At 62.1% G+C, this 24405-nt stretch overlaps 1 protein-coding gene across 4 annotated transcripts; it reads right to left on the minus strand.

The window, feature by feature from the left end:
* Window positions 1-877: 877 nt before the first annotated feature.
* On the minus strand, window positions 878-23875 carry ACTN4 (actinin alpha 4). Of its 4 annotated transcripts, none has more exons than XM_087729617.1 (22): window positions 23642-23875; window positions 14130-14244; window positions 13711-13830; window positions 11120-11206; window positions 10938-11025; window positions 10469-10547; window positions 10200-10281; window positions 9193-9278; window positions 7077-7169; window positions 6739-6969; window positions 6198-6345; window positions 5554-5704; window positions 4728-4836; window positions 4475-4615; window positions 4062-4244; window positions 3661-3795; window positions 3132-3311; window positions 2676-2822; window positions 2221-2301; window positions 1823-1888; window positions 1345-1503; window positions 878-1237 (listed from the first exon to the last, which is right to left on the minus strand). In XM_087729617.1, the coding sequence occupies exons 1-22, from the start codon at window positions 23780-23782 to the stop codon at window positions 1079-1081; spliced, it is 2781 nt and encodes a 926-aa protein (XP_087585743.1). In that variant the 5' UTR covers window positions 23783-23875; the 3' UTR covers window positions 878-1078. The 4 variants fall into 4 exon arrangements, with proteins under 4 accessions (XP_087585743.1, XP_087585742.1, XP_087585741.1 ...); XM_087729616.1 differs by lacking the exon at window positions 9193-9278 and adding an exon at window positions 9765-9850; XM_087729615.1 differs by lacking the exon at window positions 1823-1888.
* Between the last annotated feature and the right edge of the window lie 530 nt (window positions 23876-24405).

The raw sequence follows: 24405 nt of genomic DNA on the forward strand, positions 1-24405 counted from the left end.
TAGGGTCTCACAGGGGCGTATGGAGGGGCTATACGTGGTCCCACGGGGGGCTATAGGGGCACAGACCCGCTGCCACAAGCAGCACAGAAACCGACCCACGTAGCGGCTTTCGGGCCAAATTCCTGCGCTTTGGGGCCGCCCCGAAGGAGAGAGGGGGATCCCGGCGCCCCCGGGGCCGCGGCGGGGCGCGAGCGGGGGGCCCGGCCCGGGCCGGGAGGGCCGACGGCGGCGAGGAAGGGTGCGGTCTCCGTCATCAACAGGTATCAGCAATAGTTTAATTACATGACAAAGAAACCCGGTAATAGATGCTGCTAGGTGAATATATATTTATATAATAAATCCGTAAGTTAATAAAGTAAATAGGAACCTTCTGGCTTTCATTTAAATTTTAAAAGATCAGGCTTTTTCTTTGTGGTTTTTTTTTTTTCTTTTTTTTTCCTTTCTCCTTTTTTTTTTTTTTTTTTTTTTTGTTTTAAATTTTTGGTCCTCAGAAAAACCTGCTCCAAGGCTGGATGGAGGCGCTGGGGAGGGGGCCGCGCTGGGGCGAGACCCCCGCGCCGGGGCAGAGGGCCCGGCGCCGGCTCCGCAAAGGCCCCCTGCGGATTTTCTGCTGCGGAGAGGCATAAATTAAAAGAGGGCAGAGGCAGGGCGGGAGGAAGGGGCTCCCTTTGAAGACACCGGCGGCCGTCCCGGGCGGCAGTTGAAAAAATAGAAGGGGTTTATATTAAAAAAAATAACCATCTGAGCCAGAGCTGCCGGGCGCGCCGCGGCCGCCCGCTCCCCGGCCAGGAAAGCCGAAGCGACTGAAAGGTGAGACCCCCGCTCGCGGCCCGCCCTCCCCGCAGAGCAAAGTGAAAAAAAAACCCAAAGTAACTCATTGCATAGGTACGTGGTGGGTATAATATGCAATAACCGCAGCTTTTCCGGCGCCCTCCCCTTGCCCGGGGAGCAGAGAGCCCGCGGCCGGAGGGGCGGCCGGTGCGGGTGTGGATGCAGAGCACGGAAAAGAAATGGGGGCTTGGCTCCTGCCGGGAAGCGCCAGCGCTTGGTGCCGCCGCCGCCGCCGCCGCCGCGGGGCTCAGAGGTCGCTCTCGCCGTAGAGCGCCGTGGAGAAGGACTTGTAGTCCAGGGCTCCGGGGACGGCGTCGGGGCCCTGGTAAGGGGCCATGCGGGCGATGCAGTACTCGGCCTGGTCGGGGGGCAGCTCCCGCCGCAGCTCCTCGGCCGTGATGTAGTTCTGGGGCAGGGGAGGGAAGAGATGAGCATCCACGCGGACCGGCGCCCTTCCCAAAACCGCGCCCCGGTGGCACGGGCGCGCCCGAAGCCCCCGCCGCGGTGCCTCACCTTGTCCCCGGCCAGGACTTTGAAGGAGGCGATGACTTGGTCAGCCGTGTCCGTGTCGGTGGTCTCCCGGGACATGAAGTCGATAAAGGCTTGGAAGGTGACGATCCCGCTGTTGTTGGGATCGACCACGCTCATTATCCGGTTGAATTCGGCGTCGCCCTGGAGGAAGGGGGACCGCGGTGAGAGGAGGGCACGCCGGAGCTTCGCCAGGCTCCTGGCGTTCCCCCGCCGGTGCCCAATTCCCCAGGGCCGGCTCGAACCCGCGGGAAGGGAATCCCCCGAGTCCTCAGGGATGGCTGCGGCACAAACCAGGCGCCCGCTGGCGTGCCCGGCCTTCGGCACCATCCCGTCCGGCCCCCGGCCCTCTCCCACCCCCGTTCTGGCGAGCGCCTGGCCCCGGAGGTTCGCAGTGACGAAAAGAAGATGGGAAAGGGAAAAAAGTGGGAAAAAATAAAGGGAGAAATAGCAGATAGCATACCAGGCTGTATCCCGTGGAGATAAGGAGAGCTCGGAAGTCATCGGTGTCCATGCTTCCCGTGCGCTTCTACTCCGAGAGGGTGAAGAGGAGGAAGAGGAGAGAGCAGCGGCCACAGAGGGCAGATGGAGAGCGCATGCAGAGACGGAGAGGAAGAGGAAGGAAAACCCAGGAGGGCAGGGAGGAAGGGAGGAGAGAGAGGCAGAGACTCAGTTAAAGGAGGCGTTTCGGCAGTCGACAGAGGGAGAGGGGAGGGAGGTCACAGGGGAGACCCAGCACGGACACAGGCGTCGGGGCGGAGGAGCGTGGGAGGAAGGGGAGGAAGAGCACGGGACGGAGAGGAAGAGAGAAAGGAGAGAGGTTAATCGCATCTCTGGCCGCGGGGCAGCGAGGCTGGGTACCTGTCGGTCATTCTCCACATCGTATCCCAAGCTGATGAGGCAGGCTTTGAACTCCTCCGGTCCCAGGGCACCGCCGTGGTCCTGCGCCGCGGCACGGGGGGAGCCGCGCCGGCGAGGAGGGGGAAAGGGGGGGCCGGAGACACGCACCGGGGGGGCGGGAGGGGGGAAAGACACGCCGTTAGTGGAACGCCCGCTGGCTTTGCTGCCCCGAGGGGGCCGAGAGCCGGGCTCCCGCTGCCCCCACCGCGTCCCGGGGCTGCGCTCCCCGAGGGGGCTGCGTCCCGGCACCGGGGGGAAAAGAACCCCGTGGGTCTTGCTCCTCCGCAAGAGCAGCAGTGGGGGGACGAGGGCCGGCGCGTCAGCCCCCTCTGCGCCCCCCAAGGGGAAGCCGGCAGCCGAGAGGCGAAGGCAGGTTTCGGCAGCGCCCCCCCGGCGCGCTCGAGGTCCCCCGGTACCTTGTCGAAGTGGTTGAAGGAGGCCCTGAACTCCTGCATCTGCTCCTGGCTGATGCCCTTGGCGTCGCGGGTGAGGATCTGGTTCTCCACCTCGTTGATGGTGCGGGCGATGGTGGTGAGGAGCTGCTCCCAGCCCACGCGGATGTGCTGGAGGGGGAAGAGGCGGTGAGGGGCTCGGGGAGGGGACACCGGCTTGCCGAGCTGAGGCACGCCGCCATTCGATGGCGACTCTTGCAGGGAAGCAGGAATCCCTGGATGGGAAGCAGCTACCAGTGACACCCCAGCACCCCGACGCTCACCGGCTCCCGAGCCCGGGCTTTGCAAGGCTCGAACCAGAAGGGACAGAGCACCTTTGGGCGTCACTGAACCCTCTGGGCGCACCCCGATGCCCGGAGGAGAGAGCAGACGCCTGGTCACGCCTCTCCCTTTGCGATCCTCGAGCCGAAGGGCACCCACCTCCATGGTGTAGTTGGTGTGCTTGTTGTCGAAGATCAGCGCCTCCTGGATGAGCTGGTGCTGCTGCTCCAGCAGGTCGATGTTGGGTTTGTAGTCCACGATGCTCTGCTCGTATTGCTTGAGGTGGTTGAGCTGGTCCTCCAGCGTGCCGTTCATCTCGATGGAGATGCGCCCGATCTCCTGGAAGGGGGGGAAAACAGCCCCAGCGGGGCTGGGTCAGGGTCGGGCACGCGAGAAGCAACGCCGCGAGCTCTGAACGGCGCCAGCCAGCCGCCCGCGGCTGACGCGAGGCGCTGACGCGCGCTCGTAAGCGCGAGCGTGAGCCCTGGGCTGCACCAGGCCGATTTTATCAACGGATTCATCCCTTTCCGTCCTTTTTGGAGCTGGGGCAAGGCAGACGCAGGGCAGCTCTCGCTCCGAAGGGTCTGCCTTCCCCGGCCCTCTGGACAGCAGATGGCACTCCAGCTCCGGCGGAGCCCACCGGGATCACCGCCGCCAGCTGCCCCTCCGGCGCCGGCCAAGCCCTCACCTCCATCTTGGTCTGGATCCAGGGCCCCACGATGTTGGCCTGGCTGGCGAACTGCCGACGTAAATGTTCGTTGGATTGCTGCTTGCTCTGCTCGTCGAGCAAGGCATGGTCCCTCTTCGGCACCAGCTGCTGGACCTGCGAGGAGAAGGGGACGCACGTGGCAGCGGGGACAAACCTTTGCCAGGGCTGTGGGGGATGAGGGTATTTGGGAGAGGCGGCTACGGAAAGGCACGGCCGGGAAAGCCACGATGCTCCAGGCACAACGGGAAGGAGCTTGCGGAGCATCCGGCTGTGGAGGGAGCAGGAGCTACAGCCCCCAGATGATCCCTTTGTTATTATTTGCTGGCACACTAACGGGCGCTTCGGCTGCACGTGGTGCTGGTGCTGGAGGAGACACCTACCCGTTCCCACTTGGAGTTGATGATCTGCGGGGTGACAGAGGTGTAGGGGTTGTTCCCAGAGAGCTTGATGCTGTTGAAGTCCGCGATCCGCTGCGCTTCCCTCTGGATGCCCAGGATGGCCTCGCGCTCCTTGTCGGCGTCGGGCAGGGTGGACTTGAACTGGTCGTGAGCAGCGATGAGTCCCTGCGGGAGACGGGATCCAGGTTAGAGAGCGGGGCCAGGTCTGGGGAGCTGCTTTGAGAGTGATTTTATACCAGCTCATCCTTCCCCCCAAGAGAAGCTCCCTGGATCTTGCAGACCCCCGAGTTCACGTGAAAAACGGCCAAGAAGCCACCTCAAAACAGGAGGCAAAGGTCTCTGCAGAATGCGGAAGGCTACAGAGCCTTTGCACCTCTCCTCCCGCGGCCTCCTACCTCGATCTCCTCGATGGTGTGGACGATGAACATGTCCTGAAGGTCTTCCATGGCGCTCTCCATCCAGTTGTTGAAGGGGGCCGCCCTCTTCGCGTACTCCAGGTGCAGCTCGTCGATCGTTTCCAGCTGCTTCTCCGTTTTCTGCACATGGCCGGGAGGAGGAGTGAGGAGCGGAGGAACCCCCCCGTGGTGGCCCTGTCCCCTCTGTCCCCACCCGGTGCAGGGAGCCAGCAAGGAGATGGGACGCCCTTACCTCGAGGGCCTCTCTCCTGCTGTGGGTCAAGGAACCCAGCACATCCCACTGGTCGCAGATCTTCTGGCACCGAGCGTTCACGCTGGGCGAGTCGTAGTAATCCAGCTCGCTTTAGCGGGGGGAAGAAAGGCAGCGGGGTGAGGATACGGGGGGAGAGAGGCTCGGCTGGAAGGGACCAAGAGAGCCGCTTCGGGACGGGCTAAGCTCCCCCATACCCCTCCTGCCCTGCTCCATCCCGACGCAGGGACGTGCTCGGCTACGAGCGGCCCTTCTGGCAGCTTTCGGAGCCTCCACAGTGGAGAGCAGGGCGAGCTCTGCCAACGGTGGCGCTGGGGCTCGTTAAAAGCCCAGCGCACACAAAATCGGCTGCTGCCTGAGGTGCTGCGGCTCCTCGGCCCCTGCCTGGCTCCTCGCCGTGGCGTTTTCCATGCTCCCGAGCCGCGTGTCCCCGTTTCCCGGTTGTCGGTGACTCGAGCCGCTGGAATAAGGGCTCCATTCATGGCTTCGCCCTGCCTTTGGCTTTCAGTGTACTAATTGTGTGCAAGTTTATCTGACTAGGGGAAAAAAAAGAGCCGGGCTGCCTTACAATAACCGTATTCTAGCAGCGGAGAAAACAGGAGGGGGAAGGGACGGGCAGAACAATAGGGGCACTGTGCGGAGGAGGCAGCCGCCGGCGCGGCGCTAGGAGGTGAGCCGCGGCCTGGGTTTTGCCGTGAGACCCCCGACACGAAGGGTTTTGTGGAGAGGAGGGGAGGAAGGGGCCGAAGCGCAGCTCGCCCCAGGGCGTTCGGGGGTCCCCGGGGCATTCGGGGGCGTGCGGACGTACTTGAGCTCCTGCGCGATAGCCGCGATCTGCTCCACGCGGTCCTGGTGCGCCGCCAGGTCGCTCTCGAAGGCTTCGTGCTTCCTGATGAGGGCTTTGATGTCTGACAGCGTGGCGGTTTCGTAGTCCTTCTGCTTCAGCATGGCCTCCTTGCCTAGGGACAGAGGAGCGAGGGCCGTCACCTCCCCGGCGGGGCTGATGCTTTGTCCCCCTCCGTACGCGCTGGGAGAGGCACAGAAGCGAGTCCTCCGGCTTGCAGGAGGCCACCCGGGCAGCATCTCCTCGGAAGACGGACCCAAACGGACAGCTTTCCCCCCCGCCCAAGCTTATACGCATCCAGAAACCCTGAAATAGCAAAGAGCATCTCTGGGACGTGCTGCCAGGGGTTTGCTACCCCCCGAAAGCAGCATCAGCTCAGGGACAGGGACCCTGGTCGCTCACATCGGCAGCTCGCCACCACGGCCCCACTGCTGCGGTCCACGGCGTGGACGGTCCCTCCTGCTCCCGGAGAAGCAGGGCGGCTTGCGGATTTTTAAAAGGGTCAAGCTGCTTTCCAAGGGCTTTGTTGCTGTCAGGGTGACTTGCCTTTGATGGACGCAAAATCTCCCCGTCCCCCCGCCACCGAAAGGTGTCCCCCAACCCGCTACCTTCGGTCCAGGCCTCGTGGATGGACGCCTTCTGCCTGAACTTCTCAGCCAGGTGGTCGAGCCGCTCCAGCCGCCTGATCTCGTTCAGCAGCCATTCCTCGTAGCCCTTCTCGGCTTGCTCCAAGTGCTGCCAGCCGTTATTGATGTCCTGGGGACGGGGCAGAGGGCCTCGGGCTCAGGGGACTGCGGGGGTGGGAATGGCTGCTCCTCTCCCCCACCTCCTCCTCATCACCCGTCCACCGCCGCCGGCAGCAGGTCCCCTCCTCCCCACGCCGATGGCAACGGAGGCACGTGCCCCTCTGAAGCCGTTCTGGCCACTTTGGGAGCACCGTCTTACATCAGCGCAGGTTGTGGGAGAAGCTGAAGAGGAACCCACCCCCCAAAACACCTGTGGGAGCACAGGAGAGCAGCTCCAGCTCCGCTGCTCTCAACCACAGCCTTGAGGGGAACCCCATCAGCGTGGGCACCCCTCCCACCCCATCACCCCCAGATCTCCCAGCTCCGCTCCCCCCCGGCGCAGGATGCTCAAGGAGCTGCTCACCGAGACCATCTTCCCCTCGGAGGGCATGAAAGCAGGTCTGTTGCTCAGCCGGAGCTTTGTCTGCAGGGTGTTGAAGTTGATCTCCAGCTGGCATTTCTCCTGCACTTTGGGGGGCTTGTGGACGCGCCGGTAGTCACGGAAATCTTCCAGCTTCTGCTGCATCTCCTGTATGGTCTTCTGCGGGCTGCGGTCCTCCAGCCAAGGGATGGTGCGCTTGATCCACTCCAGCAGCTATGGGGGGAATGGGATTTGGTGGGTGGGAGGCCGGGAACGGCGGAGGGAGGTCAGTTTTAGGGGGAACGGGTCCCCGCGACCCCGCTGGCGACGGGGCGGCTTACGTCGGAGGCGAGCTTCTCGTAGTCTTCCATCAGGTGCTCATTCTCCTGGTTGACGGCCAGCACTTTGCAGATGCGGTTCGCCGCGGTCTCGGCCTGGAGGGGAAGAGCGGCGTGAGGAGAGATTCAGAGCCACGGAAAGCTGCGGTGCCCCAACCCGCACGTCCCCATCCCAACCGGACCCGTTCCGCCGGAGCAGCGCTCCGACCGGCCTGGGGGATTTGGGAGCTGCGGGGGATCCCCCTCCGGCAGCCCGACTGGGTGCGCAGCATCTCCGGGCACCGTGCAGGGGAGACGCAGCCTGGCCTCGAGGCTGCGGAAAGCCGGGCTCCCCGAGACTGTCACGGGTGGCTGCCAGCTCAGCTCCACCATCGCTACCTCCGCACGAGCATCGCGGGTCAAACCTTACCAACGGCTTCGCGGACAAGGCAAACTCGGCTTTCGAGTGCCAGAGCCCCGAAACAGGCGGCCACGCTGAGCGCGTGCCACCATCACGAGCGCGGCCCGCGTGTTTTTCCTTCCCTGCTCTCTATCCGGAGGCGCGCTGCCCTGCCGGGGGGTCTGGCGCCGCTTTGCACGGAGCGGGAGAAAGCTCATCACATCCAGGCTGCTCTTTTTTTTTTTACCCATCTCTAAGCACCATCCTTCGGTCTTGGGCTCTTCCATGAAGGCAGATCCTCTCTACACCGGGCGGGAGGGTGAGGAGGAGGCAGAAAAGATAAGCCTGGGGGATCGAGTACCTTGGTAGGCAGCACAGAAAGAGTCCAAGAGGAGGAGTTGAAAGCCAGACATCAACAGAAATAGTGGAGAGGGTCTACAGAAGGATGGGGAAGAGGAAAAACGAATTGCCACAGAGGAAAAGGAAAATAAATCAATAAAGAAGAGAAAAGCTAGGCATCGGAGGTCTGAAACCCATCAAGGAAAAGGCAGGAGGGAGACGGGACACGGTGCCGGGCTGCTCCTCCTGCTGCCCCGGGTACGGCTTAACTGTGTTAGCCACGCTCCCCGCCGAAGCCAGGCGCTGCCGCCTCTGAGCGCGGCGCAGAAGAAAACAGCACATGTTCCCAGAGCTAATCGAGGCCAGCTGACAAGGCGGGCACGCCGGCCAGCAGCAAAAATAAAAACCACTGGCCAGGCTGGGATTTCCAGCCCTCCAGATGCAGGCTGCTGCTGCAGCAGCCAGTAAATTAACCCCAACCTTCGCTAGCCATCCCGCAGCCGCCCGTGCCGAGGGGCGGCCGTCCTCAAGAGCTCGGTGCCGGCCACGCTCGGGGGGCTCTGACCACAACTCGGCTCTGCGGATCAAGACCTGGATTGCTCCCGCACGAGCTGAGGCTCAGGCTCTGCCCCAGCTCTTCGCGCGCCAATGGCTTTCTCAGCCACCGCCCGTCCCAGGGGCTCGTTCGTTTCCCGAATCCCTCCGATCAGCACAGAACGGCCATTGCCGATTCACCCGGAACAGCGATGCCTCTCAAATGCACGCACTGCGCCGCGAGCCACCCCCGTTTTGGGTCTAACACGAGGCGTTTAGGAAGGAAGGAAAGGAAAGGGCAGCTGAGCGATGGTGCCGAGCAGGGAGGTAGGGCAGGAGCCCTCCCCAGGCACCCCACGGTGACAGGCAGCGCACTGACACGACGACAGATTTCACGCCCGGCTCCGAGCGCTGGTCTAACGAGTCTCCCTAACGAAGGTCTCGGGCTGGGCTGGAGGCAACACCGGCCCCCCTCTCCCCAAGCCCACGGGTAAAGCTGATTTAAGATGTTGCCTCGAGCTCTCGCAAGCCTGGCTTGCGCTGAAGAGATGCATCGGAAACCCGGCTCGCGGTGCAAACCGGGACGCGGGCTCTTCTCGGTTTACCCAGGTTACCTCCTGCCCCGTACGGTGACAACGGCCCAGCTACGCTAAGCCTGGAAAGACTCCTCCAGCGCGGCAGCCAGCCCGGCTCTCCTCCTGGGCAGGGCTTACGCTTTGCCCTTCTCCCGAGTGAAGCAGAGCTAAAGCCGGCCCGGTTTTTACGTTTCCAGAAGCCGTGCAGCAGCGCAACAACCCTCGGGAGACCGAAGGTCCGATGTTAGTAGCGGCTCGACCCAAGCACACAGCTCCACCCGGCAAAGCTCACCTTCTGAGCACCCGAGAAAGCGTGGTAGAAGCAGGAAACGTATGTCATGATGGCCTTCTCATCGGGCCTGAGAGTGCCTACAATATCTGCGCAGAGAGAAAGGGAGGAGAGAGGGTGAAGAAGCGGCACGGCAATCCTCAACCCCCCTCGGGCATGCAGCGGAGGGGAACAAGCGCTTGCTGGGGCCCGGGATCTGGACCAGAGCTGGCTGACGGGGTTATTTTTGCCGCTGCGCTTCCCTTGCTTAATAGCTCAGCCTCTTGCAAAGTGCTGAGGCTTCGTTTCGAGATCTATCTGAGCTCCCAGGCCTCATCGGGCAGCTTCAGGGAGCTTTCTGCCCCAGGTTAGTGCCGGGCTGGTGCTCTGCCAGCCCCTCGGCCCAGCTGTGCCGGCATCGCATTACAGACAGATTTGGGGAAGCCGCGCGGCTTTTTTAAACCCATGTGAACCAGCTGAGGTCTGGTTCCCAAGTCAACAAGAGACAAAACGGCCATCTGAAAGAGAAGTCGCATGAGTGTAGGATGCTGCAGTCAGAAATGTTACAGCAAGATGGACACAGCCGCCTCCGGTACCTTCTGAGCCCCAGAAAAGGCATGGTAGAAGCTCGACACATAGGTCATGATGGCTTTCTCGTCGGGGCGAGCTGTGTTGACAATGTCTGCAAGTGAACAACAAGGGTTAGACTGAGAGGGGGACGTTCGCCGCTGCTGGCGTGAGCCAGGCTCGCTCTCCAGGCTGTGCCAAGGAGCCAGCTCCTCTTTCGGCTGGAATCCCACAAACAAGCAGCTCTTAAAAGCCAGATCGATACACCTGTATGGGCAGAAGAGGGTGTTAAACACGGTTGCCTGACGTTAAACCACTCCCCTCCCCAGCTCCGAGCGAGGCTGGCTGCCAGCACGCTTCCTCGGTGCCCGAAGGAGCGGATCTTCCATCAGGGACCTGGGCATTTACGGTGCGTGGACAAGGTCACCCTTCGCGTGACAGCGCGAAGCACCCGGAGAGCTTACCCTCTGCATCCAGCATCTTGGGGATGTCCAGGTACTTCTCCGCCACCTCGAAGGCGTTGTTCAGGTTCGTCACGGGGTCATCCTAGAGGGGGGAGAGGGGCTAATGACGAGGGCTGGCGGCCGAGGGCTGCAGGGAGCACAGACGCCTTGCTGAGGCAGTTAAGCAGATGGACGGACGGACGGACAGCCACGATTCTCCGCCAGCTCGAAGCTCGGTTTTTAGACGAGAAAAGCAGCAGAGAAGAGACCGTGCTCCCACCGAGTTTTACCTTTCTGAGCTTGTCGTACTCGATGAGCTCCGGTCTGTGTCTGTGGATCAAGGCATTAAAAGCAAGACCGTCTTTCCAGCTGCAAGAGAAGAGGGGAGAGTGAGATCCCTGCGCCGGCACGGGGCTCAAATTCACACGCACGCATCCCCCGCCATCCCTCTTGTCCACCCCTCCCCGATTCACTAATTTACAGCAGAAGGGCCAAGGCGAATTGTGCACCTTCCTCAGATCCTGGAAAACCCCGCCTGGAAAGGCAGCCCGGAGAAGGGGCAGATATTTCAGGCGTAACCGCAGCAAAAAAAAAAAAAAAAGAAAAAAAAATAGCACGAGCTGCGTTTTCCCCTTCCAGCCGTGCTGAAAGCTTCGCCGCTAAATATTTCAGAGCCTCGAAACCCAGGGGAGCAGCACTAATGCCTCCCGCAGCGAGGGAGCGGATCTCGGAGCTGAAGCGGCCGTTGAGGAGGGTTACCTGATGTGGAAGTTCTGCACGTTGACGTTCTTATAGGGAGCCGTCTTCCTCTGACACCACAGCAGCAAGCCCTCCTTCGCCGAGGTCTCTGCAAAAGGACGCGGTAGCTCATGAACCGTCCGGACCGGAGAGCGGGTTCGGCGTGCGAAGCCGCCTACGGCGCACGTATCCCTGCCCCTTACCTTCCACCGAGATGTCCTGAATGGCAAATCTGAGGATAATGGTCCAGATCATGCCCAGCGTCATCTTCGCGTTGCCATCGACGATCTCTGAAAGCCAAAGGGAAAAACCCGACGTTCAGCCTCCCGCGGCCGGAGGCAGCCACCATCCCTTCCCACCGACGGAGTAATTCCAAGCGGTGCGGGAGCAGGGAGTCAGTGGGGAAGGTCTGCGCCTCTCCAGTGCCTCATCGGGAAGCCGAACGCTGGGACTGCCCCTCCGGCACATCCAGAGAGACACCGACGGCTTCGCAGCTCGCAAGGACAGGCCAGGAGCTCATCGGATCTTCAGGAGAGCAGGATGTCAGCGAACGCCACCGGCACACAGGCAGCGCGAGGAGCTCCTTCCCCCGTCCCCGCTTTGCCTTCGGGTGCGGAGGAACAGGCAGGAGCTGCCGGAGCAGTGCCCCGGAGCTCAGATTTGGGCTCGCCACCCAACCTGCCCCACGCTTGGATTTCGTCACGCGTGTTCGTCTGGCATGTCGGAAGCTACGAGACGATCCCGCAACGTGCAGCTCGCCCTTTGCCCACGACACGTCGGATCCTCGCCCCGTGTCTTTCACGACCAAATAAGTCCAGAACCGGAGCAAGCGTCCTCCAAAATAAATGTTTCCAAACCCGGTTTCCTGATGGTGGTGTTAACGCCCAGCTCCGTCTCTGCCGGATCTTGCGCCGGACACATCTTCGGCAGGTCCGGACGGTGACCCGCCGCAGCCCACCGCGTCCCAAGCTGATGGGCCAGCTCGTTCAACCACTGAGAACTGAACCACGGTTCCCGAGGAGCTCGGGCTCCCACCCTGGCCAGGGAGGCTGGAAGGTGTCTCCTTGAACAAGCAGATGTGACATTTCTCATCTCTTGAGCAACCCAAGCGCTTGTTTTGGGGGGATTAAGTCAAGATACTCAAAGAGCAGTTGCCTGCAGTGACCGCTCAACTGACGCATGGGAGACTTTGGTGGATAAACGGCTGTTGTAACCACCACCACACCCTCGCATCTTGTATTTTAATGCGGCACCGGTTGGAACACGCACCGGTTTCGGGAACAGGCAGTCTTCCCCAGCAGGCAAGCGACGCCAGCCGACAAGACTTCAAAGATGTAACCTCGGAGCGAGCCACGGTCTTCCAGCCTCTTCAAAAACTGGCTCTGCAAGGTGAGCCGCTGCCAAACGGGGCCCCGTCCCCTGCAAAAACCACCCTGAAGCTCCGGGGCAGCCCTTGGGCTTCGTCAGCGGTGAGTAGATCCAAAGGTGAGCGGTCCTGGCTGCTGTGCGGACTGGGAAATCCTCTCCCCCAGCCCCAGGGAGGAGCAGGGAGACCTCTGAGCAAGGTGGAGTGGGAATTAAATCCGGCGTTTAACCCGCCTCTCTTCGGCTGGTAGGCTCCCGGCTCGCAGGAACGCGACGGCACCGCATCCTCTCCCACGTCAGGACAGCGTTTGCAACGTGAACCCTTCGACCTCCACGTGTTGGGTGCAACGGCAACGCCGAGCCCGCTCCCCGAGGCAAAGGACACGCTCCGCTTCATTTGCAACCGGAGAAAAGCCGAACTTTTTTTCTGCTCCGTTTGACCAGGCTGTTTTTCGTGGGGATGGACCAAATCGACACAGCTGGGGCAGAGCCGGGAGCTGGCCCGGCCCTGGAGAACCCCATGACTGAAGAAAATCAGAGATCCTGATCTAATGGGAGGAATTTTGTTTTTTAAACCATAACGCTTTTCCTGCCAGTACGAACACTTGGCGAGGCTCAAAGGGAACAGCCGGCAGAATGACTTGGAACGACGCAGATGCAAATATTTGGCTTTTCTAGAGACTTTTTTTTGACCCGATCACCGGTGGCAATTAGTCAGGGCAGCAGCAGGTACCCGTGCGATGAGCCCTGGAGGAAGCCGAGCCTTCAACCGATCACCAAACCTCCCTGCCTGCAGGCAGAAAATCCACCAAAACACCTTGGGGTGGCTCCTGCGGCCTTTCCGGAGCTCGCCGTGGGAGAGGGGGAGTTCAGGCCTCGCTTCGCCCGGGCCTGGGGGGCGGGCTGGAAGGAGCCACGCTTTCCCGATGACTCCAGCAAAGCTGTGTTGCGCAACAGCTTGCCCGAAATAGCATTGACCTTGGAGAGGAGACTGAGCAGCCTTTAACCTCCGAGCTCCAACGCGGCGAGCGGCACTCGCCTGGCACTTCCCGCACCGTGTGCTCGGACTCCCCTGCGGTGCCGAGTGCGGCACCGCCTCCCGGCTGACTCAACCGCGGACGGGTCGGCGGCTGCGGCGATAAACCCACGCAGCGATGCGGGGACGCCGCCCAGCACCGTGACTCACCCGGCTCCGCCGTGCCCGCGGCCATAAACCAGGCGAACTGCAGGCAGGCGCTGTCGGCACGTCGTTCGGGTGCCAGCGCCGGGTCCCCGCACCAGCTCGCGGTGTCACGCTGCAGGGCAGCGGGCAGAGACCGCAGGTCACGGTGACACAGAGCAGCCGGTGTCAGTGACAGCCAGCAAGCCTTCCCGCTACACGGCGTGGCCTGGATTGGGCCACCAAGATGTGGTGAAGGTCCAGACTCACCTTCAGCTCCTATAGAGACCAGCTTGACGCCTTTGCTGGCGATGAAATCGAGGGCTTTGTTCACGTTGTTGATCTTATGCACTCTCATTTTTCCCCGCTCCGGTTTTGGCAATCGCTCCCCTGGAAAGGAGAAGCCAGCGGGATTAAAGCTTTTTGTTTAAGGTTAACAGCAGAAAACCATCAAGGAGGACGAGCGTTTAGAGATGAGGCCACGGGACAAAAGACTTGCTTTGAGGTATATTAAAAAAAATAATAAAAACCCCACCAGTGTCCCCAAACGCCGCTTTATAAACCTCGCAGGGGCTCCTCTGCACATTACGAATAGCGCAGGTACACGGGACGTCGACGATGATGGGCAGGAGGGACGGAAGGTTGCACCAACACGTCCTGCCCGGCAAAAACACGGAGCGGGGACTGACCTGAAATCACCTCCAGAAGCAGCATGAGCTTGAGGCCGTCGCGGAAATCCTCGTCGATGTTCTCTATCTGCGTGCCGGCCTTCCGCAGGTGGGAGTTGCACCAAGCCGTGAACGTCTGCGAGGACAAGGCAGGAAAAAGGATGGTCAGACCGGCGACCGCCGAGCTCTGGAGACAGCACCCCTCTCCGTCCCACCTCGCCACGAACCGACGCACCGACTCCCCCTTTTCGGGGGCTGTCCTCACCGCGTCCCCCCAGGCTGGCACGGCTTGTCTCCATCTCCAGCCTCTCGCCCCGAGCCCGCCTCTCCCCCGCGCCGTTGGCAAACCCCGGGACGAAAGTTTTGCGCGTTGTTTTGTAGAACAAACAGGGAAACGGGGACCCTGCCGGCATGCCGTGACGTCTGCCAGGAACAAAAGCCACCCCGCGGCACCGGCGGATCCCCGGCTCCGCTTTCCTTCCGCCGGGCTGCTCGCTGCAGGGATGCTGGAGGCCCACGGGGGATTCGCCCCCCGAAAGCTGCCGCCGGGCTCTGCCAAGCAAGCAGGAGGCAGGATGTCCCGTCTGGCAGCTGCCTGCACCACAGGCAGCCGGCCCTGCCCACCCACGCCCCACGAGCCCGGGGGGGGTTTGCAATAACGCCTTTGCCAGCAAGGGGAGAGGTTTTTCCGCTCCGTCCCCCCCCTCGGATGTTCGGCAGCAAATATTTGCTGGCAGCGGCTGGCGAAGGTCAAGACGCCGAACTGCAAACAGAGCAGATTCCTGCGCTGAGGCTTTGGGCCGCGTCTCGGACTCCCCCGGGAGCAGGGCATTATTCCCAGAAGGCGACCGGGCATTCGCGTACGTTTAAGGTGCTGCCGGCTCCCAGTGCTCCCAGTTTGCAGCCGGGGTTCCCCTGCAGACCCCGGCCCCGGGTAGTAATGCACGGAGCAGGTATTTCCTGCTGCTCCACCCGGAGCCTTTAGCGCTGCCGAATTACGGCCTGAACTCGCAGCTTTTATTTCCAAAAAGCCGGAGGCTCAGGCTCAGGATTCACGCTCGTAGCTGCCGGCATCTTGGCTCTGCGGAGCAGCCGTGCTCGGGGGGAAAATAAACCACCGTTAACCAGGTGGCAAAGTTTAGGCCGTGAAATTGCAATCGCTCCCACTCCCCCTGTCTGCGGTCCGAGGCCGTCGCGAACCCGCTGGGCACGGTTCGGTTTGGGACGGTCCCGTTGCTGGCTCGGGGAGGGTGACCCGGGTTCCCCCCCTCTCCTTGCCACCGCGGCACGGCCGGGCGGCTGAACGGGGAGCATTGTTCCAGGCCGGCTCATGGGCTGCGGTGAGCTCACGGCCGGGGAATGCTGCAGTGACAGCTTTTAACAAGCCATTCATCCCACCAGGACCAGGGGGAAAGCGTTTCCCCCCGGCTCGGGAGCAGCACCGCTGGCTGCAAGGGGGCCAGGCGGCACGATCCCGGCTTTCAGTTAAACCCAGACCAGGCTGGGAACCAAACCTGGAAGCGGCTTCGAGCCCATCCTGCGCGGAGACTCCCGAAGCCAGCGGTTTGAGGAGCTCGTTCCACCCCAATATCTGCTTTTAGGGCAGGGTTTTAGGAGAAGAAACATCCTCTAGCCGCTGAGGTGCCGTTTCTGCTGGGCTGAACACCGCAGGATCCATGCCTGCTTTGCGCCTGAGCCGGACGCTGGCTTCGCGGCATCAGAAATACAAATAGGCCAGGATTGACCTTAAACAGGGACGCGGGGTCACCTTCACAGGGGAAACGCGGCAGCTCTGTTTGTTAAAGCTGTTTTTGCAGCCCACGTCCCGGCGGAGAGACCGGGACAGCCTGGGCGAGCTCACCTGCGCAGCCCCACGGCACCGAGAGCGTGCCGGGCAGCCCGGTGGCTCGGAAAAAGTCACCTTTCCTACCCTGGGACTTTATGATTTAGCACTTCACGCACACTAGGTCGCCTCTGTGGCTTGCCCTGGGCCTGGTGGCGTGGCTACCTCAGCATCCCGGCGGCAAGGAGAGCAGAGATGGCCGTATAAGGGCAGGAGAGAGGTAAATCCGCAGCCGGTGAGGGTGTTCCCAGGCTGCTTATCGCGTCTGTCAGACGTCACTGAACAACCGCTCAGCAATGACAGCCGTCCTACACCGCCGCATGCCTCTGCCAGGCGTGTCCGGGTGTTGTTGCCGAACAAGGCGAGCTCACCGGCGCTCGCCGCGGTGCCAGCTGGGGGAAACTCGACGGAGAGACCAGCTGCGAAGCGAGCCCCGGCACGTGGAAAAGGCGAGTCAAGAGCTGAATCACGCCCGGCGTGGCAAAACCCACCCGTAGGCAGCTGCTAAAAAAAATCCAAGCGTAAAAACAGGAATAAACCTCCACCTCCGAAGGAATTTTTCCACTTTACATTTGGAGCGACTCAGCCCCGTCGAGGCGCTCGCTCACACGGCTCGCGTTTTGCAAGGACGCTGCTCTGCGTAAAAACATTAAACCATGCGGCGCCGAGCTGCTGCGCGATACATCAGGCTGCTGCTGCCGGCCAAGGAGCTGTCACAGGCGGCCGCGGGGACGGCTGCCTTTTGGCACGTGGCTTCCCCGGGGCTTTTTGAAGCCGCCCGGCGTGCCGAGCCGACGCGCCGCAGCCCCCGGGCTCATCCGCAGCCCCGGCTGAGGTCCCCCCTTCGCTGCGGCGGCGCCGAAAGCCCGCGCGGGCAGCCTGCGCTTGTTTCCGAAACACTATGGAAACAGCCACGGAGTTAAAAATAGTCGCAGAAAGCAATAAAAAGCCTTCGAGCTCTCCCAAAACCTCCACAGAAGCTCGTTTCCTCAAAAGATGACAGATCTCTTCCAAGTCCCATGGATTTCTTTTCCTACGGCTCCCGGGCAGCTGCGGCACCGAGTCGGGTGCTGTTTGCCGGGCTGAGGCCTCGCTCTCCCCCTGGGTGCCCCCTCTCCCAAGCGGGGGTACCCGCACTCCCGGAGCGGAAGCTTTTACCCCCCGAGCCAGCCAGGGCGGAGATGCTCGGAGCCCGTTAGCTAAACCCCACCAAATCGACCCCAAAAAGCAGCTCGGGTGAGCGCATCTCGCTGTATCAAGCTGCCTCGGGCCGGAGCTGAGCCTAGCCAGACGAGATGAGCCAAGCCTAACGAAGCCGGCTTAAGGACCGACTGGTGGGCAAAGAGCAGCTTTCCCGCAGCAATGTGTTACGAATAAAAGTTACTAAAAAAGGAGATTCCACACATGCTTCTGGAATTTCCTTCCCACGGAGGCGCTGGAGAAACGCTTTCCAGGCATTGTATCAAAGCCGCCTTTGTCGGGGAGGAATAGGTGGCCCCGCACCTTCCCCGGGCGCCCAGCCCGAGCCAAACCCCCCTTGGCGGGGGGAGTCCTCCCCTCAACCCCACCGAAAACCCGACCCCGGCACACCTCGGGGACGGAGGACCTGGTTTCCTCCCATTTTACGCAACACCTGGAAGCTTTGAGAAAACAGGGGAAGGGAGGAGCGCGCTTGGCGAAACCTGCCTCGCCTTCCCCCCCTCCTCAAATTTAGGGGGCTTTCAGGGGTGAGAGGGGCTCATCCGAGCCCATCTTTCCATACAAGCCAAATTCAGCTTCGAAAAGCCGCTGTGGTGCCGGTTCTGGTCCTGCCGGCAAGACACCGGGCCGGGGGCTGCCGACGGGAGGCCGCTCGCCGAGGAGGGGGCTTTTCTTTTTTACCTGTCGCCTGCGAGCGTGCCAGGCAGCATCGGCTCTGCCCGGCTCAGCCGGCAACGATCCCGGCGGATTTTTGCAGCCTTCCTTCCTTTTAAGGCAAACCCCGACGCGGACTTTAGACCGACTCGAAAACCTGACCGAAATCTGTCTCTGCTGTCCTCGGAGGCCGTAGCATGGGCTGACTGTTTGTTTACTCGGGGTAATTTATGGGCAGAACCCTATCAGTATTTTTCCATTAGGTCACCGCCGACAATAATATGTCCTAAAAAAAAAAAAATAAGCATCTTTATTTAGAAATGTACTGGAATAGCTTTTTTTTTTTAACTTTAAACCAATCTCCTGTCGCCCATGAGCGCTTTCCCCAGCAAGAGGGACCTCGATCGAGGCGACTGTGGAGCGACGAGCCTGGTGATGCCGCTGGCTCCTCTGGAGCGGGTTGCAATGAGACCCCTCGCCAGCAGCCAGGCGCTTTTGGTCTCATTTCCAGGGTTTTAAGCAAAAAACATCCAGCCTGAGAGCACGCACCGCTGGCTTGAACGCAGCCACGTGCGTGGAAAGGAGTGGCGAGTCCCCGGGGGAGCCTGCCGAGGGCTCGGGTGGGCAACGGCGGGTGCGGCAGAGCCCAAGGTACCGGGGCAGAGCCCCCGCTTCAGCCACGCCGCCTCCCCTTCGTTAGGGCCGCCAACGGGAAGCTCGTTAGCGCAGGAAATCGCTCCTGCACTCCAAGTTATTGGCCTGCTCTTAAGATGTCGCGGAGACTAAACAAAGCTCTGGAGAAGAAACAGGCATTTCCCAACGCGTTAGGAAGGCGGCCGAGGGAGCCGTCTGTGTTAGCCCAGCCCCGGCCAGCAATTAGCGGGATCGCTAATTACGGTCGCTAGCGGCTCAGCTCGACACTGAAGCCGCTTTTCCTTTGAGGAGCGGCAGCTCCGGACCTCAAGCAGAGGGAAAAAAACTACAAAAATGAGGAGAAATGAGGATTTTCTCTCTGGATGGGGAGAGAAGGGATGCTGAGGAGCAACGCCTCCCATCCTCGGTCCTGCCTTCGTTAGAAGGGCGTCGTTACCGGCTGGGCCCGGTGACCACCGCCAGGCTGTGCCTTTCGAGGCGGCGATGCCACTGTAGCACCCCGAAATGCCGGGGCGGGCAGGCAGCCATCGGCTCGGCACAGCCCCGGGGTCCGCTTGCCACTTGCCGGGTGTTTCCAGTCGCTCGTCATTTCCCTCGCCATTTATTTTTTTTTTTTTCTAATTTGCTGCTACCGGACGGGCCGGGGGGAGGCTGGACCACGGAGATTCTCCTCATTCTTTTCCCTTATTAGGCTCTCGGCTCGATCGTTTGGGGAGAACGCAGCTAACTCGGAGGAGGACAGCGGCAGGAAGCAGCCGGGGGAGGCACGGCCCCCCGCGGCAAACCCTCGCTGGGGTCTGGCGTGCCGCAGCCCGGAGGCTGCTCCGATTTGAGGGTCTGGCGGGGGTAAAGAGGCAAAATTCCTCTTGCTCCGGCGCTGGGCCCGAGCCAGGGCGATGCTGTTGGCTCCATTTTCAGGGGAGATAAGGGCGCAGGTGAGTCAGGGCCGGCGGGCGTACCCGCATTCCTGCGAGGACGAGGAGCTCCGTGCCGAGAGCTGGCACACCTCTCCTCAAGCCGGGCGTTGCCTGCCGTACACCAGCTCCGGCCCGGCTCCACCAGGACTTTGGCACATCCAAATATTCGGCATGTACAAGGCTTTATGCTGGAGGTTTTTCCAGCGGTGAGTTTCTAGGACTAAACATAAGCTCCTGGAAGAGCTTGGCCCATTAGATCATGGGAAATGACAGGTAATTTCTCTGTCCTCTCCAGCACGGCCGCGTCCGGCTTCGCCATATCCACCAGATTCCTCCCCTAAAACCAGGCGCTGCCGCTGCCCTGCCCAAGGTGCGAGGAGAGGCTCGGGCACGGGCTGCAAACATGCTAAAAAAATAACAAAAAGGGAAAAGCAGAAAGATATTACCAAGCCAAAAGGCCAGATGGAGGAATTAACGCTCGTTTATACCACCGACTGGCACCCCTTGCTGCCCTGGCACTGCCAGAGAGGCTCTGAGGAGGAGCACGGGGTCCAAAAATCCTCATTTCCCGATCCCCGGTCGTCAGGCCTCCTGGTTAGGAAGAGCCGGCGCGTTTGGGTGCCGCGGAAAGCCCTGGCAGGGCATTTCCCCAGCTCTTTGCGTAACCGGGGCTCCTGCCCGGCAGGTCTGCGTCTTTAAACAGGCATTAACGTGCCACCACCGCAACCAGGTAAGTAATCTGCCGTCAAGGATCCAACCTGGGATTGAAAAGTTGCCTCAGCGGGATTAAGTAGGTGGATTATTTTTAAAAAAGAGAGCCAGGAAGCCCGAAAGGGGCTTAAGTGCCGGAGAAAAACACGCCTGGCCCCTGCCATCGGGGCGAGCACCTGTATACCGTTGCACCAGGAATCGCCACGGGATTTTTAGGTACGAGCTCTCCTGTGGAAAAAATTGGGGGTGAACGCAAGGCCGGGGCTTTTCCACGCCCCGGAAAAGCCATCTCCGACATGGGGAAAACACCAGCGACAGGCTGAGGGCAAGGACAGCGGGGATGCAGAGAGCGTTTTCCTCCAAAGGAGGGTTTAAAGGCGAACCCCGCTGCGGGTACGAGCCCGAAAGCCACCGCACACGAGCCGAGGATGCGGGTGCTGTTTTCCGAGGAGGCGGAGGGCTCTCGGGGCCGGATGTTTTGTTTTTGGAGAGAAACCAAGAATCCAGCCGGGCAGCGGAGAAGCGGCCGCTCCTCCACCGTGTCCGTGCTCTCGGGGCAGGCGGAGGGGGAGCCAAGGCGAAGCCAGAAGCGACTCTTTCCGCCGGTCCTCGCCGTGAGCAAGACACCAGCCCCGGCCGCGTGCCCGGCCTCGTTAACATGCTGAGGTCGTTAAGCAGCCCAAATCTGATGAACCAGCGGCGGGTGCAACGAACGACTCCGGCGCACAAGGGATGCACGAGACGATGCTGGGAGAAGCAGGCCTGTGCTCCACGGGATGAGCATCTCCCGAACTGCGCTCGTTACCGCTCTGTGGGTTCGTTATCGCCCCGCGGGCTCGTTATCGCCCCAATGGCCCTCAAGGACGCCGTATTTTCGCCGAGTTATTTTTCCAGTACCACCAGCCTCGGAAGCAGGCGGAAGCCGGGAGCGCGCACGTCTATTTAAGGCCGCGCACTGGCAACGATTTCCCTTTTTTTTCCCCAGCGTGTTTGCCGATGCTGGGAAGGACGGACGCCGGGAAGGACGGACGCTGGCAGATCGTGCCCCGCTGTTCAAGCCACATAGCTGAGATTCCAGAGGAGAAACCCCGGGGACTGGACACATACCAGTAGCAAAACCGCAGCCGCTGGGATGGCTCCGCACCGGCACGCTCCAAGCAGGAACATCCCTGTCCTTCCACCCCGGCTGCCTTTCCCCCCGCGAGGGACGGGACGAGGCCGCGGTCGTTTCCATTTCAGCGCAGCTGATGTTTAAGGGATCTGAGGCTCGAAGCTCGCCGCCTCCTTGCCTCTCCAAAGCCAGTCCCGGCCGAGCGGGACGTTTGGCATGCCGGCAGCTTCCCCCGAGATCAAAAAGACACAAAACCGCTCCAAAAAAAGTAATTAACTTGAAGATGAGCGCGCTGGTCTTTCCGACACCCACGGAGGAACCGTTTCCAATGCCGTCTATTCCTCCTGTGAGGATCGGGACTGACTTCGAGCCTCATCCTTGCCTTTGGGGAAGCTGGAATTTATAACCGCTGGCTTCAAGTCCGGCACTCGGGAACCTCATCCCTCTGTCGGTGTGCCGGCTCACCCGCGCTCGGCAGCTCGGGCTGCGAGCCACGGCACAATTCAGCCTCCCAGCCTCACCCCCCTCGAGACTAAACAGCTCAGCGACGGTTCCACTGAGCCGCACGCCAGCCAAAACCCTCTCTAAATATTGTGTCTCCTGGTCCACGTGAGGCTGCGGCCGGGCAGGGCTGGGAAACCCGGCTGTGGCTCAGCCCCGGCTCCTCCGGACCCCCACGGCAGGGAAACTCGGGTGTTTAGTGCCAACAGTCCCAAAAGCTGGTTAAACTGAGGCCGACAGCAAAAAAACGTACGTTATGGCTCCAGACGTGCTGGGAAGCGGCGGGTTGGGGCTGGCCGAAGCACCGCTGCAGCGAGGAGGAGGCCTGGCACACACTTCCTTCACCAAAAATTATGCCATTTAGCTACGATTTTTTGGTTTGTTTTTTTTTTTGGTTTTTTTTTTTTAAAAACCACCGTAACTATGGCAACAGAAACCCAACATTCACATTTCTGAGTTTATACAGGTGCCCGCACCGGCGCGGTGACCCACGCCGCTCTGCCCAGCCCGGGGGGGGGCCCTCTGCCCTTCGGACGGCCGCGTCCCCCCTGGGCGGGCTCCGCAAACCCCGCTCCCTCCTAAATAACCTGCAATTAAGGCAATTAAACCAAAATAGCAGACGGCCACCTCACTGTCTTCCCGCAAACGGTCTCCAATTATTAACCAGGAGGAAGGTGGTGGCGGGCCAGAGGAGGGAAGGGTCTGGTCCGCACCACGGTGGGCTCTGCCACGCCACGACGCCCGGCGCAGACCAGAGGGTCCCGGTGTTCGGGTGCGGCGCAGGTGGACCCCCCCCCCCCCCCCCCGCTCTCACCGAGACCCCCGGCGAGGCACGGAGCGTGCCGGGAGCGTCGCCCTCTCCCTGCGGTGCCTTTCGACCTGCCCCTCCCCGCCACCGCCTCTCCCCCAGTGCCCTTTTATCCTCTCCCTTATTTCCCCATTCCTGTCCCAGGGAGCGGATCCTTCTTCCCAGACATTTTTACACCCCGGCTCCGGCGGCGTCTCGCTCCTCCGGCCGCCCCGCAGCCCACGCTCTGGCCGAAGCTGCCGCCCGGAGAGGGGGACGTGGGATTTTTCCGAAGCCAGACGCGGGGGGATGGCTGTTTTAGCCACAGCCCCCCGCTGCGGGAGCCTCGGCCCGTCTGTACCCCCCAAAACACAGCCCCTGGGGTCCCCCCTTGCCCAGCCCCACACGGCCCCAGCACCCCCAGGTGTCCCCTTGGGGTGGCTCCCCCCAAACATCCCCGTCGCCCCCTCCTTCTCCACAGCCCCCCCAGCTTTCCCCTAGCCCCCCCCCCCCGTTGCTCCCCTCCTCTCAGAGCCCCCCCAGCACCCTTATTTCCTACCATGGGGTCCTCAGCACCCACAGTGCCCGGCCCCCCCGGGAAGGACCTGTCCCATTCCCCAGGCCCCCTACCCCAGGGCCTCTCTCCAGGCCCACTGCCCCCTCCTCAGGGGCTCCCCCCCAGCACCCCTCGGGGCCTCCAGCACCCGCTTCACCCCAGAGACTCCCCCCCCCAGGACCCCTCATCTATCCGCGCCCCCCCTCCCCAAATCCCTGACCCTTCAGGGGCCTCCAGAGGATCCCCCCCAGGCCCTGAGCCTTCAGGGGCCACCTCAGTCCCCTCAGGACACCCCACCCAGGCCCTGACACCTCAGGGGTCCCCTCAGGAACCCCCCCAATCCCTGAGCCCTCAGGGGCCACCTTGGTCCCCTCAGGACCCCCCCCAGGCCCTGACGCCTCAGGGGTCCCCTCAGGACCCCCCCCCCCCAATCCCTGAGCCCTCAGAGGCCTCCTCAGGACCCCCCCCCAGGCCCTGACGCCTCAGGGGTCCTCCACAGGACCCCCAAAACCCCTGACGCCCCAGAAGCCTCCTCAGGACCCCCCCACCCCCCCGAGGCCCCCTCAGCCCCCCCCCCCCCCGCCATGCCCCGGGCCCACCTTGCGCTGCTGCTTCTCCCAGGCGGGATCGAGGAGGAGGTCGCGGTCCCAGTCATCCTCCTGGGCCATGTAGTCGCCGTTGGGGCCGGGCCCGTTGCCGCCGTAGGGGTAGGGCTGCCCGGCGCTGTGGTAATCCACCATGGCGCTGACGATCGCTCCTCCGCTCCGCTCCGCTCCTGCCCGCGCCGCCCGGCTCTGCGTCCCCGCCGCCCGCCCCGCCCCTGCGCATGCGCGGCGGCCACGCCCTTTGGGAAACGCCCACTGACGCCCCGCGCATGCGCGACGCGACCCGCCTACCGCGCTTCGCCCCGCCCACACGCCCCGCCCTCTCCCCGCCACCGCGCATGCGCCGGCCGCTCGGACCGGCCTGAATACGCGCGAAGGGGCGTGGAAACCTCATTAATATTAATACGCGGCAGTACGCCGGTGGCAGCCACACCCCCAACGGGTCAACGCCCTCATTAATATTCATTATGCAAAACCCCCCTGTGACCGCGCACTCAACCCCCCCCCCCTGCCGTGAAGGGGGTCATTAATATTCAGAATGGGCGTGTCCGTGTGTGAAGTGGGCGTGGTTATGCAATGAGGAGGCGTGGCCTCCCCACAGCACTGCTTCCACCCCTGGGCAGCCCCACGGAGGGGGGGATCCACCCCCTGTGCCCCCAAAACCCCTCTGCACCCCCCGACCTCCCCCGTGCTCCCCAAAACCCCCCGGGAGGGGCCGAGCTGCACCCTGGGGGGGGGTCTCACCCCCCAGGACCCCC

The sequence above is a fragment of the Nipponia nippon genome, unplaced genomic scaffold (genome assembly GCF_047370975.1).
Source record: "Nipponia nippon isolate SJK-2023a ecotype South Korea unplaced genomic scaffold, ASM4737097v1 scaffold_46, whole genome shotgun sequence".
NCBI lineage: Eukaryota > Metazoa > Chordata > Aves > Pelecaniformes > Threskiornithidae > Nipponia > Nipponia nippon.

Coding starts and splice junctions, on each gene's coding strand:
- ACTN4 (XM_087729617.1), bottom strand. CDS start 23,782: ATGGTGGATTACCACAGCGCCGGGCAGCCCTACCCCTACGGCGGCAAC. Junction 4,245..4,474: donor ACACCATCGAGGAGATCGAG/GTAGGAGGCCGC, acceptor CGTCTCCCGCAG/GGACTCATCGCTGCTCACGA. Junction 2,302..2,675: donor CCTTCAACCACTTCGACAAG/GTACCGGGGGAC, acceptor GCCGCGGCGCAG/GACCACGGCGGTGCCCTGGG.